Below are 23,634 nucleotides of genomic sequence, written 5' to 3'. Positions count from 1 at the left end.
TTATATTTGCTTCAGTTTGGAAAGCTAGTGCACTGTCAAGCATCTATCTGAGAACTCTCCAAAGGATGTGCACATGAGTGAAGTAGCTCCTCAGATTTCTTGATTTCATTTGAAGAGATATAAGCTCGTTGCTATTAACCGAAACAGAGCAGAGCACATGGCCTGATATAAAAGCAATAGACATTTGGATTGAAAGGGGAAATCCAGAGCACCTCGGAGTTGCAAGATTGACTCTCCGCACAAGAATAGAATAAAGATCAGACCAATTCTTGCTTGAAAGGTATCGCAACTGGCATGACTGCGAAAGCTGCCAGGTCAGTTCTTGATTTCATACGAAACTCCTCTGCTGATGTGTATATTTGTGAAATGACATTGTACAATATATTCCCTGTCAACCCTTCCTAACTGCCAGGGTGGGCAGTCTAGAGACTTCTGACATAGTTGGCTTACCTCAACAAGTATAATGCCATGCTCTAAATTGAGCAGACTCCTAAAAAAAAGTCTTATCGGTGTAACAACCTCTTCCTCTCGTGTTTTAATCTTTATATCGAGGTCTATCCCCAAGACATCCGGAGTACCCCTCGATCCGCCCCTAAACCACTAGGAGGTGCGGGGCCTACCGCGGGGCCAGACCCCAAGGAATTATTTCTGCGTCACGGCCGTCGATCGTCGAACAGCTCTACTATTTATTTCTCCCCTTCCCCCTCAACATCACCATTCCCAGCACAAATGATGGAACAACCACAGAACCTCCGCACGCTCTTCACCGAAGCGAAAGCCGCAAAGACCGCGCTGGAGTCGCGCACCGACAGCAACACGGATGCTTATCGCAGTGATGTCAACGCCGTCATCGCGAAGCTCGAGGAATGCCAACGATTAGTGAGCCTGTTGTCGTTATTCAGTTCGAACGAAGCTCTCGAGGACATTTCCACTGGAGATTTACAGTACTCCCCCCGCCCCTTGTGATACCCTAAGGACAAGATTGCTTGGGCGTTATTTGAGCTAAACCTGGGGCTATTTCTAGATACCTGACCGTCGAATACCTTCTCGCCGACCTCCTGCAACGAACCTACACAAACGACCGCGAAGCCTCGCTCCGTCGGGCATTGAGCCAGTACGAGCGGTTCCTCTCACGGCTCGACGAATACGAGATCCTGAGCGCAGGCGACAAGAAGCTGTACGAGCGGTATGCGGCCAACCCGTCCAGCTTCTCGCTCACACCCACCAACGACGCGGCGGTCCGGCGCGAGGTCAAGATCAACCGGTTCAGGGAGGAGAAGGAACTGAAGCAGAAGCTTGAGGTTAGATTTCACCACCACCACCAAATCATGCTATGATACACGACACAACGAAAGCAGGAAACGTGTTTGCTTACTGGATTCTTTTACAAAACAAAAAGTACCTGTCCAAGAACAAGAATCGCTTGCAAAGTGACGAGGATGATGTGCGCGCGTTGTACCTGGCGGAACTTGCGCTGTACGCCCACCAGACGTTCCAGGCCCTCGATCTCGTGGCTCAGGAGTTGTCGATGCTCGCGACGATGCGCGCGGCGCCGCCCAAACCCAACCAGGAGCTGGCGCAGCATGACCCCCGGAGACGTAATGGGAATGCCGACGCGGAGTACTCGGAGCGACTGGATCGCCCGATCGCTGAGCTGTTGGCGGGGGGAAGGCGCGGGCCGATATTGAGTAAAGAGGGGAAGCCAATGCAGCCTTTTACGTTGCTGGATCGCCGCACGCAGTTGCAGCAGGGCGTCTTCCGCTCCGGACATAACCTGCCCACCATGACCATTGATGAATATCTCGAAGAGGAGCGGAGGAGAGGCAATATTATCGAAGGGGGAGGCGAAGCTTCCGGCATCAAACCAGAGGTCGATGAGGATGACCTGAATATTGCCGACGAAGAGACTATGAAAGCCCGAGCCTGGGATGAGTTTAAGGAAGCAAATCCCAGGGGCTCTGGCAACACTTTGAATAGAGGATAATCATTATGAATGCTAATAGACCCCTAATGCCTGGTTTCTTGGCCAAAGTCTCGGAATGACTGCGCGCGTGTGCTTTGACTACCATAGATAACAAATTTATATGTCCTGCCATGGGACGCAGATATGTCTTACGATTTGCATTGTTATGTCATACTCTATCCTAGATTTGCAACATGTCTTTTTCATGTACGGGTATCCATCTGATCGTATCCTCTGTGACTGCAGTGAAGGAGAGGACCAGCATCTCCACCACAGCGCCATTTATACAAGCGATCATTGAGGAGCCCGCTTGTTCCGCTGGATCTCCTCGAGGATCTTTCCGGCGCCCTTAGCCACCAAAGCGTTGGCGACCGTAACACCGAATTCCTCGGCCGACTGAGGCGTATCCACAGATCCATCAACTTCCACCTCGGAGCTCTCTCTGCCGTCCACGCTCACAACAATCGACCGCATTCTCAACTTGGACGAACCATCGGCCGCGTGAATCCACTCCGACTCGACACCCAGAGGCGCACTGCAGCCACCCTCCAGCGTGCGCAGCAGGCTCCGCTCGGCCAAGCACGCCAGAGTCGTCTCCTTGTGGCCGATACCGGACAACATGTCGGACACCAGCTGATCGTCCTTGCGGACCTCAATACCCAACGCCCCCTGCCCGACGGCGTAGAACATGCTGCCGTTCTTCGAGTCCAGGTAGGCGGTGATCCGATCCTGCAGATCCAGACGGTGCAGGCCGGCAGCCGCCAGGATCAAACAACTGTACGGACTGTCCTCCGCATCCAACTTCGACAAGCGAGTTCCGATGTTCCCACGCACATCCGCCACCTTCAGGTGCGGGTATCGGCGAGCCAGCTGCGCGGTGCGACGGATGGAGGATGTCCCGACGACCGAGCCCGCAGGCAGCTCGGCCAGACTCTTGTACGACAATCCCTGCTTGACGACCAGGACGTCGCGTGTGTCCTCCCGGTCCATCATCGGGCCCAGCGTGCAAGAGGGCGGCAGGAGAGTAGGGACGTCTACCAACATACCAAACCCCCCGGATCGTCAGTCCGAAAATCCGAGCAGACATGGATGGTATTTCCGGGCTAAAAACTTACCCTTTAGCGAATGCACAATCAGATCCACATGACCGGCCATCAACAGCTCTTCCAATTCCTGAGTCCATAGATTCTTGGTGGTGAAGTCCCGCAGCGCGAGGGTGGTGTTCTGGTCGCCGGCGGTTTCGCGCGAATGGATCTTGAATTCATATTCGGGCCATCGGGCCTTCAGAGCGGCCTGGACAAGATCCGTCTGCATCAGAGCGAGCTTGGACTTGCGGGTGCCGATGGTGAAGACCTTGCGGGAGGAGGGATCAGCGGCGTTTGCGCTGGCAAGCGGGGTAGAGACCATTCTGGTGGGTTGGGAAGGGGGGTAATTCGTGTAGGGATGAGGGCGAGTAATTAAGTGAGAAAAGAACCGGATTGTGCTCCAAAAGGACAAAGCAGATAAATCTCTCTCTCTCTAATGTTTAGAGATTGGCAGTTGGCAACAAGAAGAGAGACTTTGCGTTGCAGGTACTTTTACTGGAAAGAGTTTAAGGTTGATCTCCGGGTATCAGCACATTTTCTCCGCCGCGTATTTTTAGCGCGTTTTTGTTTTGTCATACGACTCGGCTGGATCCTCCGGCGAAGAGGGACAGATCCGTAATGTACGTATTGGACATACATCCCCGATAAGCAATCATCTCGATGGGTAGTTACATATGTACACGTCATGTTGGCTAAACCCAGCTGACGACCATCGAGATCGACAATGTACCTTATCAGATTGGATGCAGAGGGGTAGAAGACGCTGGAAGAGCAAGGAGCAATTGAGACATGAGGAGAATCCCCCGGATTTCTTGCTTAATTTGAGTTGGAGGCAAATGGTTTGGCGTCTGACGGATGCGGACCTCGGCATCGGGAGGAGGCGCTGCTGGGCTTATCTTTCCTGCTCCTCCTCCTCGCTTCTCCGCCTCACCCCAGACTTTGCCTCCATTCATGGGGTTCTGGAACCACTTCATTTCCTCTTCTGTCTCTCCAACCCTTTTCTAAAGTCAATCCCACATATCCTCACAACACTTATTATTTCTCAGCAAGACGTTCAGCTTCACCCTTGTTTCATCCTCTCTACTATCACTGTGATTCCTCGATCCTCGTAACCCACGTTGATTGCCGTCAGCTCGACCCAACAATTATCCCGCCATGAGCTCCCAGAGCGGCAGGACCACCAAGCTTGCCTTGGTACCGCTCCCCAAAGGCTCAGTTTTACTCCCTGGAGTGACTCTGCGGATTCCAGTCTCCAACCGACCGGATATCGCCAATCTCCTGACCACTGTGCTGGACCGCTCGCCGGCGGCGAAGCGCGATGGAAGCGTCGTCATGTTTGGGTGTATCCCCCTCAGCTCCCCATATCTAAGCAAAGATTGCCAGCGGGTCATCGATGACGGAAGCCTGGAGGATGACAAACGAGAGGAGTACGACATGATCGATGCCGGTCAGGCGCGCAAGGAGGACCTCTTCCGGTACGGCACCGTGGGCAAGGTGATCGGCATCCAGCGTCGTGCCTACGCAGAGCCCTCTTTGCTGGTGCAGGGAATTCAGCGCTTTGCCCTCAAACGAGTCCTCAAGGAACGGCCTTTCTTCGAGGCAGAAGCCATCCTCCATGACGAAAAAGGTTTGTCTCCGGCCCAATTTTCACGTGTGCTGGTTTAGTGACCTTTGGAGCTAATCATCCACACCTGATGATGCAGTCATCAACGACACTGAGACAGTCGATCTATTTCAGCAGTTAAGACAGCTTTCGAAAGAGCTACTGACCCTCCTACGACTGTCCTCACTTCTGCCTTCTGCTGGAACCCGTCTGTCGCCCATCATTGCTCGCAAATTCGAGATCTTCATCACCAAGTCTGATATCTCCCATGCGGGTAGACTGGCTGACTTTATGGCTGATGTCGCTGACTCTGGGTTCGAGGAAAAGCTCCGCATCTTGGCCTCGTTCGATGTTCGGGCCCGGCTGGAAGGTGCTATTGAGATCTTGAGCAGACAAATACAGAACATCAAGAGCAACGTCAAAGTGACGACGATCACCACCAATACATTCCCCAGCTCTTCATTCGACATCAGCCAGATCGACCCGCGCGAGCGGGAGCTGCTGGCCAAACGAGCAATGGCAGGTCTGACCGGGCTGACGCCGCCAGGTATGGCAAGCGGCCGGAACAATGACGGGGACGACAAGGAAGCGAACGAAGTCGACGAGCTGCAGCAGAGACTGAACGATGCTGAGCTCAGCACGGAAGCTAAGAAAGTTGCGGATAAGGAGTTGCGTCGTCTTCGGAAGATGAACCCCGCCAATGCAGAGTACGGTGTCTGCAGGAGCTATCTTGAGAACATTGCCGACATTCCCTGGACCAAAGTCACGGAGGATCAGCTTGGGCCCGATACTTTGAAGAGAGCTCGCCAGCAATTGGACGACGACCACTACGGATTAGAGAAGATCAAGAAGCGGCTGCTCGAATACTTGGCGGTGCTGCGTTTGAAGCAAACGTCGAACAAGGATTTGCAACGTCAGATCGAGAGTCTCACTAAGGAGCTTGATGCTTCCGATGCGGGTGACATTGAGAAGGATGTTCCGACTTTATCAGAGGCAGACCGGGTTGCGCTCGAGACCAAGCTGCGCCTGTTGGAGTCCAAGCGCATCGGCGACAAGTCCCCGATCTTACTGCTTGTAGGACCGCCGGGCGTTGGAAAGACGAGTCTGGCACGGTCCGTGGCTTCGTCCCTTGGCCGCAAGTTCCATCGGATATCCCTGGGTGGTGTCCGGGACGAAGCAGAGATCAGAGGTCATCGTAGGACCTATGTAGCCGCCATGCCTGGTTTGATTGTCAATGGTCTGAAGAAGGTTGGCGTGGCCAACCCGGTCTTCCTGCTGGACGAAATCGATAAGGTGGGCGGAGCTAACTTCCAAGGCGATCCGTCAGCGGCTATGCTTGAAGTGTTGGACCCGGAACAGAACCACACCTTTACGGACCATTACATCGGCATCCCGATCGATCTGAGCAAAATTCTCTTCATTGCCACGGCCAACTCGTTGGACACCATCCCTGCCCCGCTGCTTGACCGCATGGAGACGATATCTTTGTCCGGCTACACGAACATCGAGAAGCGACACATCGCCAAGAGACATCTAATCCCTAAGCAGGTACGGGCGAACGGGCTCACAGATGGGCAAGTGATTTTGTCGGATGAGGTTCTTGACAAGGTCATCACGTCGTATACCATGGAGTCCGGAGTGCGCAACCTGGAGCGTGAAATCGGCTCGATCTGTCGGTCCAAAGCCGTGCAATATGCCGACGCGGGTGACGCAGGCCGACTGGACTCATACAACCCATTGGTAAGCCTTGAGGATCTGGAAGACATACTCGGCATTGAGCGGTTCTACGAGGAACTGGCGGAAAAGCATGGCCGGCCGGGTGTGGTGACAGGCCTGGTGGCCTTCTCCACCGGAGGCCAAGGCAGTATCCTGTTTATTGAGGTGGCGGATATGCCGGGCAACGGCAACATCCAACTGACCGGCAACCTGGGAGGTGTGCTTCGGGAAAGCGTTGAAGTGGCTCTCACCTGGGTCAAGGCGCATGCGTATGAGCTGGGATTGTCCGCCGACCCCAACGAGGACATCATGAAGAACCGCAGCTTGCACGTCCACTGCCCGTCCGGCGCTGTTCCGAAGGACGGCCCGTCTGCCGGTCTCGCACACACTATCGGCTTGATCTCGCTGTTCAGCGGCAAACCAGTACCGCCCAGTCTCGCCATGACTGGCGAGATCTCGCTGCGAGGCAAGGTGATGCCAGTGGGCGGGATCAAGGAGAAGTTGATCGGCGCATTGCGCGCGGGGGTGAAGACGGTGCTTCTGCCGCAACACAACCGCAAGGATGTCAAGGATGTGCCGCAGGAGGTCAATGAGGGATTGGAGATTATTTATGTCAAGTAAGTGGTTTGTCTGGGGAAAAGAAACTGGCGGTAAACTGACCATGTTTTAGACACATCTGGGAGGCGATTCGGCAGGTGTGGCCGGACGCTCACTGGCCGGGTCAACACCAGGCCAATTTCATCGAGAGCCGGTTGTAGTTTTGCGTTTGACGACGTGTTACAGATTGATTGTAGATATTGCTTTGCTTCTATGTATGCAGCCAGCGGGAGCGTCTGTTTATTCATTGTTTATATGATAACATATTCCAAATTCAGAATCATCATCATAAGTAGTCTATACACATAAGATACCAAACATTGAACAACAACATCAAAGACAGAATCATATTTATAAGTCACAACCCAAAGAGATATAATACAAGCGACCTAGCAAAAAAAAAAGCCCCGGCACAAAAGGAAAAAAAAAAAAAAGAATACAGACCCATCACTGTCTCAATTTATTCAACCCTTCCTTCCCCCCCTCCTCGAGACTAATCTACTCACTCTTCCCACCCACCGAACCACCCTCCTGGCCACTCTTAACCGAAGTCGCCGGCTTCGTCAGGACGGCGCGATCGAGGTTCAACCCCAACGCCTGCCAAGTGGGCCGCCACTGCTTCTCGCCGCTGAGGATCTTCTCCGCCTCCTCGGCGAACGACTCGCGCTCCTTGGTAGGCGCCCACGTAATGGCATCCTCGCGCTGGGCGTCCTGCATTTCCTTTTGGTATTTGGCGGCCTTGAAGAATTGATCTTTTTCCCATCTGTTCCGTCACACACACAAATTGGTTAGCAAGGATCGTTCCGCAGTAGCATAAACCCAACCCCCTTCTCCCCGCGTCCCCCGGGGGCAGTCCAAAACATCGCGCCCTCCCAAAAGCACCCCCCAAAAAAAGAAGAAGAAATCAAAAAGGACACATACTTATCCATACTCTCCGGCGCCTCCGGCCACACAAACGGCTCCTTCAATTCCACCGTCATGCGCTTCTTGCTCTTCGGCCGCCGGAACTTCCCGTACCCGTACCGCCCGTTGGGCTTCATCTGAGTGACCTTCTGCTGCTCGACGAAGCTGCGCACGGCCAGGACGCCGACGCCGTAGGCGCGCTGCAAATAATCCCGGATGTCCAGCTTGTTGAAGTTGAGGGGGACGTAGAAGGAGGCGTAGCGGGGAGGGAGGAAGGGAGTGCGGATCAGGGCGATTGTGAAGTTCGGACTATTTGTTTTATGGGTTAGTATCTTTGTCTCAATACTTTGCAGGGGCGGGGTGTTTGGGAAGAGGGTTTGGGTTTATTTGAAGATGCTGCTGGTTCACGTACAGAAAGATCTGTTTGCGCTGCTCGAGAGGGGCGCTTGGGCCGACCCAGCCGGCGGGTTTGATGGGGAATTTGGAGAATTTGCGGACCATTTTTCTTTGCTTTCCTTTGGGAGGGGAGTAGGGGTGTGGTCCAGAGGGAGTGGTGAGGTGGAGGAGGAATTGTATGCTGATACTAACGTTTACTGGGATAAGTTTATCGGGCGGAGAGCGGAACTTTCGTGCGGATCGTTTGTTGCGTGTTTGGCCGCTTCGGTGCCCGTATTTCTCCAGTACTGGCCGGAGGGGCCTCCGCTCGGTTGATCATTTGAGTACTTTACCAATGATTGTTCATGGTCAGTGGTTGATCTTATACTTGCCATGTCAATGGATCGATTAATCTTAAATATGAGGTGCTATGGCATGCCTTGCCAGGTTTCGCTCTGCTCGATGACCCAGACACCCGCACAAAGTAAGGTATACTGAAGACACTACTACGCAGTCCATTTCCCGAATAACGGTATTCATTATGGTCATGAGCTATCATATCTTTTACCTTCACAGCACAGCTACTGCGACACTTGCATCTTGCCCAGCCGTCGAGAGCTCTCGTCGATCTCATCCGACTGCGAATGCCTATCCTCCTCCTCTTCCTCTTCCCCGTCTTCCTCCTCTTCGTCCTCTTCGTCCTCCTCACCCTCCCGATCACTCCCACCATCTCCTGTCGCACCAACCTCTTGCATATAATTCTCCAACTCGCGAGCCATCTTCCTCGAGAAACCTGAGGCCTCCACCTCCACATCCAACCGCTTCCCGGGATTCTGCATCATCTGCTTCTTGGCCTCAGCAAAGAAGGGGCCGGGCACATCACTCACAAAGTGAAACTTGCGCGAAAAATACCGCTTGATGCAGTTCACATCGCGATCGAAATACATCTCCGCATTAGGGTGATCGATGGAGACCATCTGCGGGAAATCGATGACGACCGGCACCAGCTGCACCTTCTCCTCCTCGTCGTCTCCCTCGCGGCCCTTTCCCTTCTTGTCCTCACTCTCCTCCTCCACCACCACCTCCTTGATCAAGATATTAAACTCATTGAAATCACCATGAATCAACCCATACCGCGCAAACCGCACAATCATCTCCATCAGCTCGGCATACAGACCCGCGGGATCCGCCACCGAGGAAATCTGGCGCAGCGGGAACGCGTCAATCAGGGACATAACGATCGTGTGCCGGTTCTGCGCAATGGGCTCGGGCACCGAGAACCCGTTCTCGCGCAGCGCCTTCATGAATGCAAACTCCTTCATCGCCGCCAGCCGCGACATGTACATCCACGAGGCCGAGGTGCGGTGGCGCAGGTAGTCGCGGTTGGTCTTGACCGTGCGGAACGAGATGCGGCCCAGTCGGTGGATCTTCAGGATGCATTGCTGCTTCTGGTGGTTGGCTACCACGTTGATGTCGGATTCCTTGCCTACGCCGATCTGGTTGCCCACGGAGTAGATGACTTTTTGCTTCTGATGCGCGTGGAGCGCGAGGTAGTCGAGGCCGCCGTAGGTGAGGCGGTAGCCGTCGTCTGTTTCAACAGCCCAAAAAAAAAGATGGTAAGCATGTGTAGCGTAAACCGTAAGCCCGCTCTGGCGGCAAACAACAATGCAGCCGGCAATTTCCAGTCAGAAAAGAAAAACATACATTTAGCATTCTTCACCTTCGCTATTAAGTTCGTCTTAGCCAGGTTCGAGATCGATCGGTGCACTCCGCTTCCCCCGCGGAGGCCCGAGATCTGCGCAATCAGCGGAGTAGGCACAATCTCATGGTTTCGACTGCCTTGTTCGACCTTTACTCCTCAAGAGAACATGGTCTGTTAGCTTTGTCAGAAGATGCACTTGCCGACTAAGAGCAAAAAAAAAAAAGAAAAAAGAAAAAAGAAAAAAGAAATATGGCACAGAAAAGGTTCCAAGGCGGAAAATGTGTATATGGAGGGGCATAGCATACCGCCGAGAGTACGCGGAAGTCCTCCGCCGTGAGGTATCGGATCGCTTTGGGGTCGAGCTTCATGGTCACTATCTAAGCCTTCGTGTTCCAGGCGCAAATTTGACAGCGACTCGGGTTTTTCGAGAATGGATTCAGGCGCTCTCGCACTCACTTATGGAGTTGATGCGGCGGCGTCCCTGAAGGTACCCGGAAAAGTCCTGGGCTCCGCGTGCCCTATGCCCTAGTTTCCTGTTCTGGATCCATCTCCCAATGCAATGCGGAGCTGTATACCTGCGACCTACGAATCAACATACCTGCATCATGAATATCTAGAGTGAACAATCTTAACATGAACTGCCCTTCCTATATCCATTGGTCTAACTGATATAAGGTATTTCCGGTCGTTCTGAATACATCAAGTCCAAGAATCCCAATGCTGTGATTTCCCCGGCCCTCAAGCTCGCAAAGTTTCATGTCCAGTTTCTCATCTCGTTTATGCGGATGTCTCCGCCTCCCAGTTAGGGTTCTGTATACCTGTTAGCAGCTGGCCTAGCCACAGAGTCAGCGCATGCTTACCTTGCGCAAGATTACCAAACCCTCCAGAGTGCTGCTGAGAGGGATGTACTGCTCGTCTTCAAGCTCGGCCCGCTCACCGTAGGCCAAGAGGACTGGCGTACTTTGCGTCTGCCACCCAGTGATCGTCTTCGGGCGACCGGCCTGACCAACAACGTCCACGGCCTGACCGACCCGGACGTTCACGGTGAGAGGCTGAAGGTCTTCGTCGAGAGTGACGAGGAAGCGGGGGTACATGGCAGTGATGAGGAAGTAAAGGAGGTAGTGATGTTCGGCGAGAATAAATTGCTTGGCGTCAATCAGGGACACAAGGACGGTAAGCAGACCAGCGGCTGATACACGCGACAAAACCTGTCTGTCGGTGTGGAAGGGGTTCAGGGTCATGGTACCCTTGCCCATGTGCAAAAGACCCTGTGCGATGCGGACCATGAATAAGGAGTTCTGATCACGGTGATAGTAGCTCGCAAGCTGGCGGAGCAATTGGGCCAAGCGAGCGTTGTTGGTACCGGCGCCGCAGAGACCCATGGCGAAGATGGCGTTGATGGCAACGTCATTATCGGTGTCGTGACTGTATCTCGAAAGGGTATCGTAGACCTTCATCTGAGGGTTGCTAGGGGTAATCAGACCCATAGCGAGGGGCACAGCCTTCCGGATGTTGCTGGCACCGTAGTGCATGAGGTGACCAAACTGTCGGAGAATCATATCCTGTCCAACTTCCTCGCCCATGGCAATGAGCGACAAGCCAAGAACAGCATACGACTGCACGAGCTCGTCACCCTTCTTCTCGTCGTTCTCCTCGATGATGTCATTGCAGATGTGAAGGAGTTCCTGGAGTTTCAGGACGGTGCCTGTGCCGGCCCAGGCGCAAACCGAGGCAAGCACCGAAGTGGGCTTAGCCATGGGGTGATCCACAGCCTTGAGGATGTCGAGGATAACATCAACCTCTTCCTGGCGACCAAAGTACAGAAGGGCGAGACCAAGAGCCATGAAACGGGTCCACTTGTCCTTGAGTTGCTTCTGTCTCTCCTCGTCCATCAAGGTCGTAGCGATCGCCTCACTAACCTGGTGGTTCGAGGAACCAACAAAGATAAGACCCAAGGAAACAGCTGCCATGGCAGACAGCTGCATGTCCAGAGAACTATCCTCGACAATCGGAAGAAGAACCTCCAGCAGCTCCTCCTTGTTCGAACCAGCGTAAGCCAGTCCCAGACCCATAATCGATGCAACTCGCATGGGCACGCTCTTGGCTTCCAGGTTTTCAGGATCACTCAGAAGAGCCAAGGCAGGTTCTGAATCGATGCGTACACCGGAGTTGAGGATACCAATCGACAACAATGCACCAGCCTTGATCTGATCTTCCGAGGCGTAAGTGTACTTGTCGATCTTGTCCAGTCCAATCTCAACGTCTCTGTGCATAAGCATTCCCAGAGAAGCCGTAGTCGACAGCATGCCGTCGTCCTTTGTCTTCCATACCCAAGGACCCTTGTCACCCTCGACCAGCATCATCTTATCGTTTCCAAATCCGGCATTGGCGAACGAGTTGACGAAGGCGCTAGCGAGATTGTGTCTTGCAGAATCAACGTTGGTGAGGCCTGCGCCACGAGAGCTTTCCAGGTGAGTCTTGTAGATGTCTTCCGGCATCTTGGGATCGAGAATGTTGAGCTCCTTGCCAAGAGACTTGAAGTGCTTGGGAATCGAGGTGTTGTTGAGGCATTCCATGAATGACTGGTCTTCTTCATATTCCGGAAGATCGAGCCATATTTGTTGCCGAGAAACGAGGAAAGCCATCTGCTTCTTGATCGAACTGTCCGAGGTGGCATTCAAGTCGCTCTTGATAAGCTCAGTGTCATTGAGGCGGATAGCAAGAACGATGGCCTTGGTGAGCTCCTTGTAGGTGACATAAATCTCGTGGGCAGTGCGGAGGAACTGCTGGTCTTCTGGGTATGTGAGAAGGTTGACCATGCTAACCATATACAAACAAACTCTGGCGTATGTGTTCTCATCGACAAAGCGGGGGATTTCCTCGATGATCTCGAGCTCACTCAGCAGGTCGACGGCATCGGCTTCAGCGTTGTGCTTGAGGAAGTACGGAACAAGGGAGAGCGCAAGATCAATCAAGTCTTGTACATCCTTCTCAGTGTTCAGCCTGTTCTGATATTCTTGACCAATCTCCAAAGCCAGATGTCTGATGTACTCATGGCCCCATGAGCCGAGATCCTCCGACTTGGTCAGCAGGCGATACTTCAGAGTCTCTAGCTTCTCTTCATCTCCGTATGTCATTCCGAGAACTGATAGCATGTCGGCCAAGGAGTCCTAAACAAAATATGACGGTCAGATTTATCACTTCAATCCGCACCCTCGTGCGAGAAAGACGCACCTTCACCGGGCTAGCCGGCCACTTGTCATAAAGCGCCGTGAGGTCATCGTAATGAGGTCGGAGGAATTTCAAGGGCTTAGGGACAGCGGTCATCGAAGAGGTCGAAGTCTTTATGAAGTTCTTGATTGCATCCAAGGCAGGGCTGTAGAGAGAGGTATCCGGCTCCTAGACAGGAAGGTGGAGAGTTAACGTCATCGCTCGGAGGCCCTAGGACAAACAGCTGCAGTGACCATACCTTTAATCTTTCCACAAGCATCTCCAGCTCGTTCTTCAATTGCTGGTCCTCTTCGTTGAGTTCCTCTGCATTGTCTTCAATTAGCACCTGTCGCAGTGACCTGGGATAGCTGGTGGCCAGGAGCGGCGTCGGGTCGGGATCTTTCCGCCCAGAAGCCACGGGCTCGAGTGGCATTCATCGCCTACCTTCTTGGGGCTCCTCGTCCTTCTTCTTTCCGTCAGCTTGAGGCTTTTCTGCGGTCTGTGCCTTCTTGCCTCCAGCAAGATCCTTCACATCGTCAACCTTGCCCTTGCCCTTGTCGGCGGGAGCTGACCGCTCGCCATCTTGCGCCATTGCTGACGATTATATGGCGAGTAGGACTATGTGGTGGCGGGAGTGGAGGAGAAATTAGAGCGTAGAAGAATGCTCTGATAGAGATATATGAGGTGGTAGAGCTCGATCAGAACGGGCCTTTAGGGAGCAGGCGATGACGAGGGGGGTGAAATCATAAGCTTGTTGATGGAGAAGCAGAGGAAGCTCTCTCTCTCACTTCCTCGCCGCTCGGGCGGGCGTTGCGCTCCTGTGGAGCTACCTTGCTTATGTAACGTAGCGCCGCCAAGACATCGACTCTCATAGAAGCATACACTTAATGCATATTGTAATCTTCTTCTTATTCTCCATCTTATTTTTTGCTAATGGGTCTGATGAATAGTTCGCAGATTGGCTACCTTGCTGATATTTATAAGAGAAAATATTAGAGCAGTTCCAGCTGTTTATCAACTTCTATTCATGCCGATTCTTCGCGACTTCACTAAGTACTAAAGTACTAGTATTTATATAATACAATCAATGACTCGAGAAAATAGCAACTGCCAAGATAGCAAGCTCATGTCAAGGTCTTCGGCTTGTACTTCCCGAAGGCATAGTATTCCTATCGAATGAGTATCAACATCCCTGGGTTGAGAGGAGCTTCCAAACTCTGCGTTTGCATCCGTCAGCCGGCCCAGTCAGAACATGATATCCGAGCCCATGGAATACATATCCATCGGAAACAACTCTCACCAAATGATAAATAAATTCCTGCCATCCTTGGTTACGAACGCTTTTCAGGCAGGATGATGAGATGATTTCGGCAACTGAAAGTTCCGACAGCTCCTCTCCTGTAAGACCACTGTCTCGTTGTAGCAAGAATACGGTTCCACGGGTTGCCCACGCCTAACACACTGCCATCATGAAGACCAGCTCCGCTCGTTGCCCGAGCATGATCATCTCGTCTCGTCATTGAGCTTAGCAGCAGACTCAAGCTTATGAGCACGTTGCACCATAAAAAGCCTTGTAATATGTAGCCTCTCTTACAAGAGATTCTACTCACGAAGAGGATCGATTGATGCAATAGATCCACTCCAGACCCTCATCGTACGGAGCTCCCTCTACAGCCTCACATCGTTGGCTTGCGCAACCATGGCCTACAGTGAGCTTAACGAAGAAAAGCCTGGGCCAACCCGAGAGCGTCTCATCCAGAGCCTCTGCGATGCGTGTTGTATCCCCAGAATTAGTCCCGGGGTCCAATCTTCTCTCAATGTCGCCAGTGACTCGTTTCTCATAGAACTGGTATCAATGGCAACCTTTCCTAATGAGATCGAGCCTGATTCCGAAAACTGGACCTACACAAGGGAGATGATCACGTCCTGTGAGTAGGATTGCCAAATCAGTGTCCGATAACAAGAATCAGCACTCTAACACAAGTGGCAACGCTAAGGGGCTCAACAATGCAAAGAGGAGAATTCTTCCCAGACTGAGAAGCCTCAGCCTCCCAAGACTACTGAACCCATAGACCCAGTGAGTCTTCCTGTATTTTTACCCAAGCAAGGCACTGTGCTGAAAATATTTGTTAGTCTCTTGGAAGTGAATGGAGGACAAACTACGAGTACATGAAAATGTACCCATACATCGAACGCTGGACCTTTGGCCAAAACTTGGGCATTTTCTGGGTTACACGAAAGGTCTTCTGGGGTCCAAGGCGCTTTGTTGCATTGGAGCAAGACTTCTGTAATGAGCCAATCACCGAGCCATATGATGAGGCGTCTTGTTGGTTGCATGTTGAGGATGGTCGAATCGGGCGCGCCGACTTTGTCTTGAAGCCCCTAGACGGCTCCAAAGATGGGACAAGACTTAGGGTCGAGGTCGAATGGTCTCCCACGGGCAACGATGCTCTCAACAAGCCGTTTCCAAAATATGAAAAATGGGCCGCTGCCAGTCGCAACACTTATGGCTTGACCTGGGTCGGTCCGCTGTCTGAGAAGAAAATGGAGAGGATCATAACCTTTCGCATGCCTCGGGATTTGGAGTCTCCTATTGTTCAGATGCTGGTGATGCAGTTGGCCCGGGAGAGGGCGTTGAAATACCCCGGCAAGGACGCTGGAAAGGCAGCCACTCCGACCAGGAGGTCTAACAAGACGGTCACTGTAACTGAGAAAGAGGTAGCGTGCACTACTGGCGTAATTCAACGACGGAGGAAGTTTTCTGCGCTTCGCAGTTCTGGATCCTTGGGAGTGTGCTTGCTTCCCACGTCCTGGTGGCAACGCTACAAGAAGAGCAGACATCTCGGAATGTGAAGCCGAGAACAGTCACCAGCTTCGTTGAATCTTTGCTTTTCACATGTTGTCTATGGATGTTTCTTCGTCTGCTTTGTCTTTGAATCTTTCGGACTACTTGCGTGTCAAGCGATTATACTTGATTCTTGATATCTTGGTGAATCTGCGGATGCTCTCTTCCGAGTGTAGGTCAGACTTGTTGCATTCTGACTCTAGAAGTATGCCGGAATGCAGGTAGAGTAGGTGAATCGTTTTCCATCTGATATCATCTCTAGACACCAACGCCAACGAAAATCAAGGCAAGTATTCCCAAAGCATGCTCCGACTCTGAGGCCTCGAAAGCTATCTCTGGACAGAGTGTCCGGTTCAGTATAGTGTCTACCTCAAGCGAGAGGAGTCTTGCTTCCATGGTGGAGACATAAAACTTGCCGACTTTTAAAGGACGATGTAGAGTTGGCCAAGAGAGGAAAGGGAAAGAGCATACTTATAGCGTCTGTGTCTTAGGAGCATACATTGAGTGGAGAGCAACGAAAGTCTCTAGGAAGAGAAGTGTTGTTAACACTTGTCAATCTCGAACGAGTATGAATTCCGCAGGTCTCTCGCTAAGAGTTTTCATTTCTCTCGAGCAGAGGAGAGCTTCTCTGCGCGCACCTTCCCAAAGCTCCAGAAAGTCAAAGAAAAACAGGACAAGGATAGCTAAAGTGACATATATGAAAACTCCTCGGCACCCATTGAAGAAAAGAAGCTGATTAAGTACCTGGTCGAAAAGACAGTGCTCGTGTACGTACACAGCTTCACACGAAACACGAACATCACAAAAGAAGGTAAAATGCAGACGCTCAAAGAAAGGACAAATGCGACTGGCTTCCAAGCGACTGACTAGATTTGACAAAACCGCAAGGGCAAAGATGAAAATGAGTGGTATCTTAAGACAAAGGTCAATAATCCATTACCGAGTATCCTAATCGGTCATTGGCATCGAGGACACTGTGATTTGGTTTAATGTGAAGTGCAATCACTAATGGCGGCGAATGGGGTCACTTACGAGTATTGCTTGGTCAGCGTCCCCTCACCTCCCTTGGAAAGATCGATACTGAAAACATAGAAATTCCCGTCGCTGGTCACTACCATCACTTGCGGCGTGTTGGTACTCATCGCAACGACGCTGCGAAGCGGGCCGTTGCTGCCATTGGCGCCGGGGCTCTGACTAGATTTGGGCAGTTTGATCCACGCGAAGTCTCGAGCGGGCTCCCACATCTCGCTGACGCCTTTGGGAAGGTATCCTCCAACCTTCGCGGCGAAGGAACTACCAACATTTTGCGAAGTGCGCCGGATGATCCCCATTAGGGTTCCATTGTGTTTCCTGGACGCGAGCTCAGAGGGGCCTGGCTCCCCGCCAACATCGTCTGGGTCTGAGGATTGACCGTAGGAGCTTTGGCTATACCTCCTATCGACAGCAGTGGGCGAAGACGACAAAGGACTGGTGTTCGATGGCTGAGATGGCTGGCTCAATTTGAAGAGATGAATAGTCTCAGTGGAGGAAGAAACGCAGAGAAGCGTCGACGTGGTATTGAATGACATGCTGTAGATCCTAGACGGTATCGATCCGCGGCGGAATTGGTATAATTTGTGGCCATCGGGGACAGAGAACACACGGATTATCGTTCCTTTGTCAGAAGCGGTTGCTATCAATGTGCCATCACTGTTCAGTGTGATGCACGCCAGTGGAGACCGATGCGCCTCGATGACATTGATGGCCTCCAACTTCAAGGTGTCGAATATCAGAACCTCACCACTAGTAGGTGAAACATGTGTGGTCCCGGGAGGCGCATGAGCAGGTGGGGTGAATGACGAGGGCGGTGCTTTCTGAGGCAGAGGATATGCGAGGTAGCAGTTATCAGATGATGGCGATAGAGCGCAGATCGCTATGTGGCGTCAGAAGACATAAACTTCAATGCGCAGCAACAAGAGTTGTCTTACCGTTCGGATTCGGGGAGGTCTCGATGGTATACAACAGTTTCATCGTTTGGATATCATAGAGGTAGATCTGGTCCTCTAAGACGATCACCAGTCGTTTGCGATTCAGCTTGACCGCCAGCACGGTGGTAGGGAATGTCAACTCGCATATCGTTGATTGGCGCTAGACCGGAGTAAAGAAAGCGTCAGCCGATACATGATGCGCACAAGGTAGCAGATAAGAACATCTTCGCAAGGTTCATCGACCCCGCGACATGCAACAGATGTACACAAGGATGTCGTACGGACCTTGGTATTAGTGATTTGAAGGCGACGCGGTGACAGGATCAGCGCAACCAGGGATGTCGAAAAGAGCATCTCAATAATGGCGATGTTCCCTTCCTTCGTCTCATAGCTTTTCGCAAAAGGGTCCGTGGTGAAAATTCGGAACCCCTTAGAAGTCGCTGATAGGTGTCAAGAGATATTCCAACAGTACGTCATAAGCAAATGCGGACGATCCTTACCGACAGCCAGGTAGCTATAGTCCTGGTTGAATGTCACGAAATTCATCGCCATTTTGTCTGCACCGATCGATCGCCGGGATCAACCGCGTCAACCACTTTGTCCAGAGAGTCTATTTTTGATTAATCTCGAGGAGCTATGTAGGGCGATCAGGCTGAGTCAGGCGGTAAAAAACACTTCTGGCTGAATCGAGTCGACTGCGGGGCTAAGATACGCTTCAGAGCTGTTGAATGGAGGGGCTAAACAGATCCCGTCCCAGGACCGCTTCCGTCACAGTTGGTGCTGTTCGCCTCGCATATCTCGTGGAAGGTGTGAGGGGGTGTCGAAGATAAAGACGCAAGATAGACTTTGGTGATCAATCTCAAGCCGATACTGCACGAACCCGGGAGACGAGCGATCACAGGACGACAATAGCGAGGATGAAGAGTAGCGGAGCAACTGGTTGGATGCGGAGGGATCGGAGAACAAGCGGTTCGTCGCTCTTTTGCCGCGGTTTGCGTCAGGCGGTCACGGCGGTCAGGCGCGGCAAGCGAGCAGCATCCGACGCTCGGGCCACATCTTGATTGCCCGCCGCCGGTACCGATCAATACGGACGAAATATTTCCATCCCGCGCTTTTCTGTCCCTCGACCAAATCTCCTTCTCGCTGTTTGTGCTTTCCTCCCCCCACAGTCGCTCATTATGACGGCGAAGAAGGATACCGGCCCTTTGAAGGCTTCTGGCAAGAAGCCTGTCATGGCGCCAGCCATTACCAAAGCTGAGAAAGAGGCCGATCTAGTCATGGGGGTAAGTCAGTCCTATCCCATCCCCGCCGCGGGGTCATCTGTTACTATGCGCCTGCGCCGATGACTGGCCAGTGCCTACACTGTTTACGGAATTTCTCCGTCTATTCTCTCAACTATAGTTCTAACTTCTTCTTCAAGACCAATAATAGCAGTATCGTATCGAAGCGCAGCGTCGAGATGCTCTACTACCCTAAACCGCATTACTTTCGGTACTTCGTGAAGAAGCCCCAGCGCCGGTCGCCATTGATCAACCGTGGCTATTGGCTCCGGATGCATGCAATGGCAGAGACGGTGCGCAAATTCATGGCAGAGCCCTCCGGAAAGCCGAAATTCGTCCTCAACTTGGGATGTGGATTGTGAGTCGTAGTCGAAGGAAACTGCCCGACGTGTTGGAACCAGTATACTAAGTCGGGGAGTCGTAGTGATCCGCTACCATTCATTCTCCTCAACACCGAGAAGCCCCTCTGTAAAGATACGCGATTTGTGGATATTGATTACGAGAAGCTCATGATCAATAAGAAAACGGCCATTAGGAGGACCGAGGAGATCACGCAGCTTCTCGAAAATGTAGAGTTCTTGTCGGATGAAAGTGCCATCCAGATTCAGAGTGAGCATTATATTGCGATCGGCTGCGATCTGAAGAACTTGAAGAAGCTGGACGATGTCCTGCGGCGAGAAATCCTCCCAGCCGACTGTTCGGTACTTTTCCTTGCGGAGGTCTCCTTGACGTACATGGATGTCAAATCTGCCAATGAAGTTTTGAAATGGGCTGCACAGATGAACAATGGTTAGACAAGCCAGCCAGGTCCCCCCATGAAAGTCTGCGGCAAGTTGCTGACGCCAGTTTGAAAGATGCCCGGTTCTGCATCTTGGAGCAGTTCTTCCCCGACGGACCCGACCATCCTTTCGCCTCCACCATGATGAAACACTTCAAGAAGCTCGGCGCGCCTCTCTACTCGATCCACGAGTTCCCTTCATTAAACGAACAGGAGCAGCGGTTCAAGAAGGCCGGGTGGCAGCATGCACACGCAAGGAGCTTATGGGATATATGGTCGGATGACGATTTCGTGAGCCGGTCGCTGCGCTGCTCCTTGGACGAGGTCGAACCATTCGATGAGTGGGAGGAGTTTGCTCTCTTCTCATCTCACTACTTTCTCTTGATTGCCTCTACCAAGGATGAGTTTCTGGCTCCAACCACCGGACGGAGTGAACCATCGGCTTCCCCGGTCGATGTATCCAACGAATTTGAACTGGTACATACTTCAGGCCTCGGGCAAAGGAGGTTTGGAGCGCTTGTCCCAGACGAGGACAACACCATTGGGTATCACGCTGGACTAGGACGACAGACGCGATTGGCAACAACCGACCTGTATTCGAGATCCGAGGAGGCTGTCAAGCCTCATTGGTCGTTCCCTCCGCGTGACATCTCTGCCCGAATGTGTCACACAATCACCCACCTCTCTGGGAGCGATTGTTTGCTTGTCGGAGGCCGTGCTTCGCCCGCCGCAGGGTTTGGAGATTGTTGGGTAAGACAAGGCGATCAGTGGCGCCCGACCGCCAGTCTCCCGACAGCGAGGTTCAGGCATAGTGCGACTCGAGTAACGTTCGACTCGGACCATGTCGTCGTATACGGCGGAAAGTCTAGCGACGGCGCTACCCTCGATAGCTGGTTGGTGTGGAGCAACGCAGACGGATGGTTACCAGTTGAGATCAGCGGCGGAAATCCTGGTGCTCGATTTGGCGCTTGTCTGGCAAATATCGACAACACTTCCGGCGTCCTGTTCGGCGGAATGAGCGATGATGGGGTCATCGTTGAAGACTTTTGGGTCTGGACCTTGCTTCGGCGTGGCGAGAAGTCTTTCTGTTTGGATGTCCAAGATCGAACCAAAGACTTACGCGCGCTGTCGCCCCTTTCCACTAGTCTCAGCCGCTTCGGTGCGACCACCAGCCAGACTTCGAGGGGGTTGGTGATTGGCGGTGGCATCATTCCTCGTCAAATTGTGCCTGCTCAACAGGAGCTTCTGCTTCTCAACCTGGCGGAGCTTGCTACTCAGCTTCGCAGCGAGTCTCCATCGCTAAGCCCGAGCATACTGTCTAGCATCGGGCTCGGAAAGGGATCTGGAGCCCCCAGGCCTCTGCTGGTGGGCCATGCATCTCATGCAGTAGACCGAGATGAGGTCCTCTTTCTTGGTGGTGGTGCAGTCTGCTTCTCCTTCGGAACATTCTGGTCAGAGGGCACCTGGATTCTGAAGCAGGTCGATTCAAGCATCGGCAATAATTGGACATTGATTCCTGAACCCGTATCTCCCCCACAAGTAGCGGGAGCGCCGACATGCTCTCCGAACTTTAGCTCCGACACAACAACCGCCAAGGAAGTGACACTCATTCCTCGCGTCCAGGTCCAGACCGCCGCGCAATTCCAACAGATCCTCGCCGAAGGGAAGCCCGTCATCATCGAAGGATCGGACCTCGGGCCGTGCACCTCCCTCTGGACCAAGGCGTATCTCGAGCAGGCCGTTGGCCGAGAGCGAAAGGTAAGTACAGCTACGACAAGCATGGACATGCGCAAGTCCCCTGATACTAACTGCGGACAAGGTTGTCGTGCATGAGGCCCAGTCCGAGCACATGAGTTTCCAGACGAAGAACTTCTCCTACACGACCAAGGAGTTCGGCACGTTCCTGGACGAGGTGCATGCGGGTGGCCGCCAATACCTGCGAAGCATCTCGGCCGATCAGCCCGCGAAACTGCCCGCCAATCTGGCGGTGGATTTTCCTGGGTTGGGCGATGATTTTCGCCTGCCGGAGGCATTTTCTGTTGTCACGGAGAATGCACATAGTTCCCCGCTGCGAATTTCGGGGCCTGTCACGTTGTGGCTTCATTACGATGTACGTCCTTCCCCTCTTTTTTTTTTTCTGCCTACTATCTGCCTGCAAACTGTGCATGCCGCAGAACAAGACCCACACTCAATCCCCCAACCCCGAGACCCGAGACTAGGACTGACCCCAGGGTCAAAATAGGTCATGGCCAACATCCTCTGCCAAATCCGCGGCGATAAACGACTCATCCTGTACCCGCCCAGCGACGTGCAATACCTCCATGTGCCCGCCGGTGCCTCCAGCTCGAACCTCAACATCTTCAAAACCTCGTCCGCCAACCACCCAGACCCTGGAACAGAAACCACGATCACCCACATCCCGCACACCTCGCCGCACGAAGCCCGGCTGCGGGCGGGAGACATCCTCTTCCTGCCTCCGCTGTGGCTGCACACGGCCTCGCCCACGCAGAACCAGGTCAGCGTGGCGGTGAACGTCTTCTTCCGGAATCTGCGGGCGGGCTATGCGGCCGGGCGGGACGTGTACGGGAACCGGGATCTACAGGCGTATGAGAAGGGCCGCGGGGATGTGCAGAAGATCGCGAAGGCGTTTGAGGGGGTGCCGGGGGAGATGGCGAGGTTTTATTTGTTGCGGTTGGGGAGGGAGTTGATGGATTTGGCGGGGGCTTAGGGAGTCCGTCTGGATGGAGGGGACTTAACCTGTAATTAGTATCGGTATGTTGGCACGGTTTACTGTATCATATTTTCATGGGTATGAAAGTGTGTCCTGTCAGGCGTAAGTATATCTAAAACTTTATGTCGTATAAAAGTGCGAGAGGGTGCTATAGAACGGAAGTTGATGGCTTGGTTCGGTTTGTGTTGTCTTTACCTTCTTGTTGGTTGAAGGGGAGTGAGTGTCTGCAGTCGCAGCTGAAAGATTTCCCGGACTGCAACCCTAGTTCGCATCGGTAGGTAGTACTTAGTAGTAGGTGTGAATTTGTTGTTCAGGTATCACTTCTGGCATCACATCTGCCAGAGCGAGAGAGAAGTAAGGTATAGATGATAAAAGAAGAGTGGTGGGCGAAGATGAAAAGGACTCGAGCCACGATCATCCAGTACTTGTACCCGGCATATATGCGAGCGCAGGGTTGCTTGGCAACTGCAGATTCTGCACCTCTCCTTCTCATATCCCATATGCCATATGCCATATTCCATATTCCACTAGTATGTAGATATCCTTATCAAATGCAATACTAGCTTGTCTGCAACACAAATCCTACCAGCGACGACCACGAAGCCAAGCGAGAAACCGACCCCCCCCCCCCCCCCCCACAAGCTGTGGGTATGTATGGATGGGGGGTGCATGTGCACGTGGCGTTGCGAAAGGGAATCCAAACCATCCTTCAACTTTCTGTACAGTAGTTCAAGCATGCAGGCCCTGCTAGCAGGTAACTACCTAGGTATTGGTGTGTAGGGCGTAGTGGCGCCAGCAGGCCCCAGCGCAAAGCAAATGCGGAGGGCAGGAGGAGCACGAGGAAAGCAGTCCGTACTCTGTGCCGGGTTGACCAGTGGA

At 52.7% G+C, this 23,634-nt stretch overlaps 9 protein-coding genes across 9 annotated transcripts; 4 read left to right on the top strand and 5 right to left on the bottom strand.

The window, feature by feature from the left end:
- Positions 1–691: 691 nt before the first annotated feature.
- BP01DRAFT_342258 (IGBP1/TAP42 family protein) lies at positions 692–1,984 on the top strand (the record flags this gene model as incomplete). Its single annotated transcript, XM_025573480.1, has 3 exons — positions 692–944; positions 1,025–1,301; positions 1,400–1,984. The coding sequence occupies exons 1-3, from the start codon at positions 730–732 to the stop codon at positions 1,982–1,984; spliced, it is 1,077 nt and encodes a 358-aa protein (XP_025430519.1). The 5' UTR covers positions 692–729.
- A 116-nt stretch (positions 1,985–2,100) lies between these two features.
- On the bottom strand, positions 2,101–3,529 carry BP01DRAFT_320836 (porphobilinogen deaminase). The gene is made up of 2 exons (XM_025572713.1): positions 3,079–3,529; positions 2,101–2,997 (listed from the first exon to the last, which is right to left on the bottom strand). Exons 1-2 carry the CDS (start codon positions 3,368–3,370, stop codon positions 2,258–2,260), a joined length of 1,032 nt encoding a protein of 343 aa, XP_025430518.1. The 5' UTR covers positions 3,371–3,529; the 3' UTR covers positions 2,101–2,257.
- Positions 3,530–3,830: 301 nt separating this feature from the next.
- BP01DRAFT_357515 (putative LON domain serine protease) lies at positions 3,831–7,256 on the top strand. Its single transcript, XM_025575213.1, has 3 exons — positions 3,831–4,675; positions 4,752–6,984; positions 7,038–7,256. Exons 1-3 carry the CDS (start codon positions 4,204–4,206, stop codon positions 7,123–7,125), a joined length of 2,793 nt encoding a protein of 930 aa, XP_025430517.1. The 5' UTR covers positions 3,831–4,203; the 3' UTR covers positions 7,126–7,256.
- Positions 7,257–7,409: 153 nt separating this feature from the next.
- Positions 7,410–8,456, bottom strand: BP01DRAFT_320830 (mitochondrial 54S ribosomal protein uL23m). The gene is made up of 3 exons (XM_025572712.1): positions 8,280–8,456; positions 7,886–8,176; positions 7,410–7,727 (listed from the first exon to the last, which is right to left on the bottom strand). The coding sequence occupies exons 1-3, from the start codon at positions 8,366–8,368 to the stop codon at positions 7,463–7,465; spliced, it is 645 nt and encodes a 214-aa protein (XP_025430516.1). The 5' UTR covers positions 8,369–8,456; the 3' UTR covers positions 7,410–7,462.
- Positions 8,457–8,763: 307 nt separating this feature from the next.
- On the bottom strand, positions 8,764–10,400 carry BP01DRAFT_416462 (protein kinase RIO2). Its single transcript, XM_025579201.1, has 3 exons — positions 10,250–10,400; positions 9,947–10,091; positions 8,764–9,830 (listed from the first exon to the last, which is right to left on the bottom strand). Exons 1-3 carry the CDS (start codon positions 10,310–10,312, stop codon positions 8,824–8,826), a joined length of 1,215 nt encoding a protein of 404 aa, XP_025430515.1. The 5' UTR covers positions 10,313–10,400; the 3' UTR covers positions 8,764–8,823.
- Positions 10,401–10,579: 179 nt separating this feature from the next.
- On the bottom strand, positions 10,580–13,914 carry BP01DRAFT_357512 (proteasome regulatory particle base subunit RPN1). Its single transcript, XM_025575212.1, has 5 exons — positions 13,599–13,914; positions 13,414–13,478; positions 13,179–13,343; positions 10,805–13,114; positions 10,580–10,755 (listed from the first exon to the last, which is right to left on the bottom strand). Exons 1-5 carry the CDS (start codon positions 13,744–13,746, stop codon positions 10,747–10,749), a joined length of 2,697 nt encoding a protein of 898 aa, XP_025430514.1. The 5' UTR covers positions 13,747–13,914; the 3' UTR covers positions 10,580–10,746.
- A 939-nt stretch (positions 13,915–14,853) lies between these two features.
- BP01DRAFT_400162 (uncharacterized protein) lies at positions 14,854–16,007 on the top strand (the record flags this gene model as incomplete). Its single annotated transcript, XM_025578573.1, has 4 exons — positions 14,854–14,863; positions 14,999–15,082; positions 15,227–15,231; positions 15,288–16,007. 4 exons carry the CDS (start codon positions 14,854–14,856, stop codon positions 16,005–16,007), a joined length of 819 nt encoding a protein of 272 aa, XP_025430513.1.
- Positions 16,008–16,485: 478 nt separating this feature from the next.
- BP01DRAFT_357511 (phosphoinositide binding protein ATG18) lies at positions 16,486–18,904 on the bottom strand. The gene is made up of 5 exons (XM_025575211.1): positions 18,467–18,904; positions 18,252–18,406; positions 17,967–18,126; positions 17,032–17,911; positions 16,486–16,973 (listed from the first exon to the last, which is right to left on the bottom strand). The coding sequence occupies exons 1-5, from the start codon at positions 18,516–18,518 to the stop codon at positions 16,925–16,927; spliced, it is 1,296 nt and encodes a 431-aa protein (XP_025430512.1). The 5' UTR covers positions 18,519–18,904; the 3' UTR covers positions 16,486–16,924.
- A 173-nt stretch (positions 18,905–19,077) lies between these two features.
- Positions 19,078–22,853, top strand: BP01DRAFT_320819 (tRNA methyltransferase PPM2). The gene is made up of 6 exons (XM_025572711.1): positions 19,078–19,249; positions 19,387–19,604; positions 19,671–20,035; positions 20,101–21,782; positions 21,844–22,134; positions 22,267–22,853. The coding sequence occupies exons 1-6, from the start codon at positions 19,145–19,147 to the stop codon at positions 22,750–22,752; spliced, it is 3,147 nt and encodes a 1,048-aa protein (XP_025430511.1). The 5' UTR covers positions 19,078–19,144; the 3' UTR covers positions 22,753–22,853.
- Positions 22,854–23,634: the final 781 nt, after the last annotated feature.

The sequence above is a fragment of the Aspergillus saccharolyticus genome (assembly GCF_003184585.1).
Source record: "Aspergillus saccharolyticus JOP 1030-1 unplaced genomic scaffold BP01scaffold_19, whole genome shotgun sequence".
In the NCBI taxonomy this organism is placed as follows: domain Eukaryota; kingdom Fungi; phylum Ascomycota; class Eurotiomycetes; order Eurotiales; family Aspergillaceae; genus Aspergillus; species Aspergillus saccharolyticus.
The sequence above is the reverse complement of the archived record's forward strand: the minus strand, read 5'-3'. Positions and strand labels throughout refer to the sequence as shown.

Bases quoted from the DNA above. Each gene is read 5' to 3' on its own strand.
- BP01DRAFT_320836 (XM_025572713.1), bottom strand. From the start codon at position 3,370: ATGGTCTCTACCCCGCTTGCCAGCGCAAACGCCGCTGATCCCTCCTCC. The intron at 2,998-3,078 runs GTAAGTTTTTAG...GTATGTTGGTAG, and splicing joins GATTGTGCATTCGCTAAAGG to ACGTCCCTACTCTCCTGCCG.
- BP01DRAFT_357515 (XM_025575213.1), top strand. From the start codon at position 4,204: ATGAGCTCCCAGAGCGGCAGGACCACCAAGCTTGCCTTGGTACCGCTC. The intron at 4,676-4,751 runs GTTTGTCTCCGG...CTGATGATGCAG, and splicing joins CATCCTCCATGACGAAAAAG to TCATCAACGACACTGAGACA. The intron at 6,985-7,037 runs GTAAGTGGTTTG...ACCATGTTTTAG, and splicing joins TTGGAGATTATTTATGTCAA to ACACATCTGGGAGGCGATTC.
- BP01DRAFT_320830 (XM_025572712.1), bottom strand. From the start codon at position 8,368: ATGGTCCGCAAATTCTCCAAATTCCCCATCAAACCCGCCGGCTGGGTC. The intron at 8,177-8,279 runs GTACGTGAACCA...TAAAACAAATAG, and splicing joins CAGCGCAAACAGATCTTTCT to TCCGAACTTCACAATCGCCC. The intron at 7,728-7,885 runs GTATGTGTCCTT...GTGACGGAACAG, and splicing joins GCGCCGGAGAGTATGGATAA to ATGGGAAAAAGATCAATTCT.
- BP01DRAFT_416462 (XM_025579201.1), bottom strand. From the start codon at position 10,312: ATGAAGCTCGACCCCAAAGCGATCCGATACCTCACGGCGGAGGACTTC. The intron at 10,092-10,249 runs GTATGCTATGCC...TGAGGAGTAAAG, and splicing joins ACTTCCGCGTACTCTCGGCG to GTCGAACAAGGCAGTCGAAA. The intron at 9,831-9,946 runs GTATGTTTTTCT...CTGTTGAAACAG, and splicing joins GAAGGTGAAGAATGCTAAAT to ACGACGGCTACCGCCTCACC.
- BP01DRAFT_357512 (XM_025575212.1), bottom strand. From the start codon at position 13,746: ATGGCGCAAGATGGCGAGCGGTCAGCTCCCGCCGACAAGGGCAAGGGC. The intron at 13,344-13,413 runs GTATGGTCACTG...CTTCCTGTCTAG, and splicing joins TGCTTGTGGAAAGATTAAAG to GAGCCGGATACCTCTCTCTA. The intron at 13,115-13,178 runs GTGCGTCTTTCT...TATTTTGTTTAG, and splicing joins GGCCGGCTAGCCCGGTGAAG to GACTCCTTGGCCGACATGCT.
- BP01DRAFT_357511 (XM_025575211.1), bottom strand. From the start codon at position 18,518: ATGGCGATGAATTTCGTGACATTCAACCAGGACTATAGCTACCTGGCT. The intron at 18,407-18,466 runs GTAAGGATCGTC...GACACCTATCAG, and splicing joins CTATAGCTACCTGGCTGTCG to CGACTTCTAAGGGGTTCCGA. The intron at 18,127-18,251 runs GTCCGTACGACA...ACTCCGGTCTAG, and splicing joins TTCAAATCACTAATACCAAG to CGCCAATCAACGATATGCGA.
- BP01DRAFT_320819 (XM_025572711.1), top strand. From the start codon at position 19,145: ATGACGGCGAAGAAGGATACCGGCCCTTTGAAGGCTTCTGGCAAGAAG. The intron at 21,783-21,843 runs GTAAGTACAGCT...ACTGCGGACAAG, and splicing joins CCGTTGGCCGAGAGCGAAAG to GTTGTCGTGCATGAGGCCCA. The intron at 22,135-22,266 runs GTACGTCCTTCC...GGGTCAAAATAG, and splicing joins CGTTGTGGCTTCATTACGAT to GTCATGGCCAACATCCTCTG.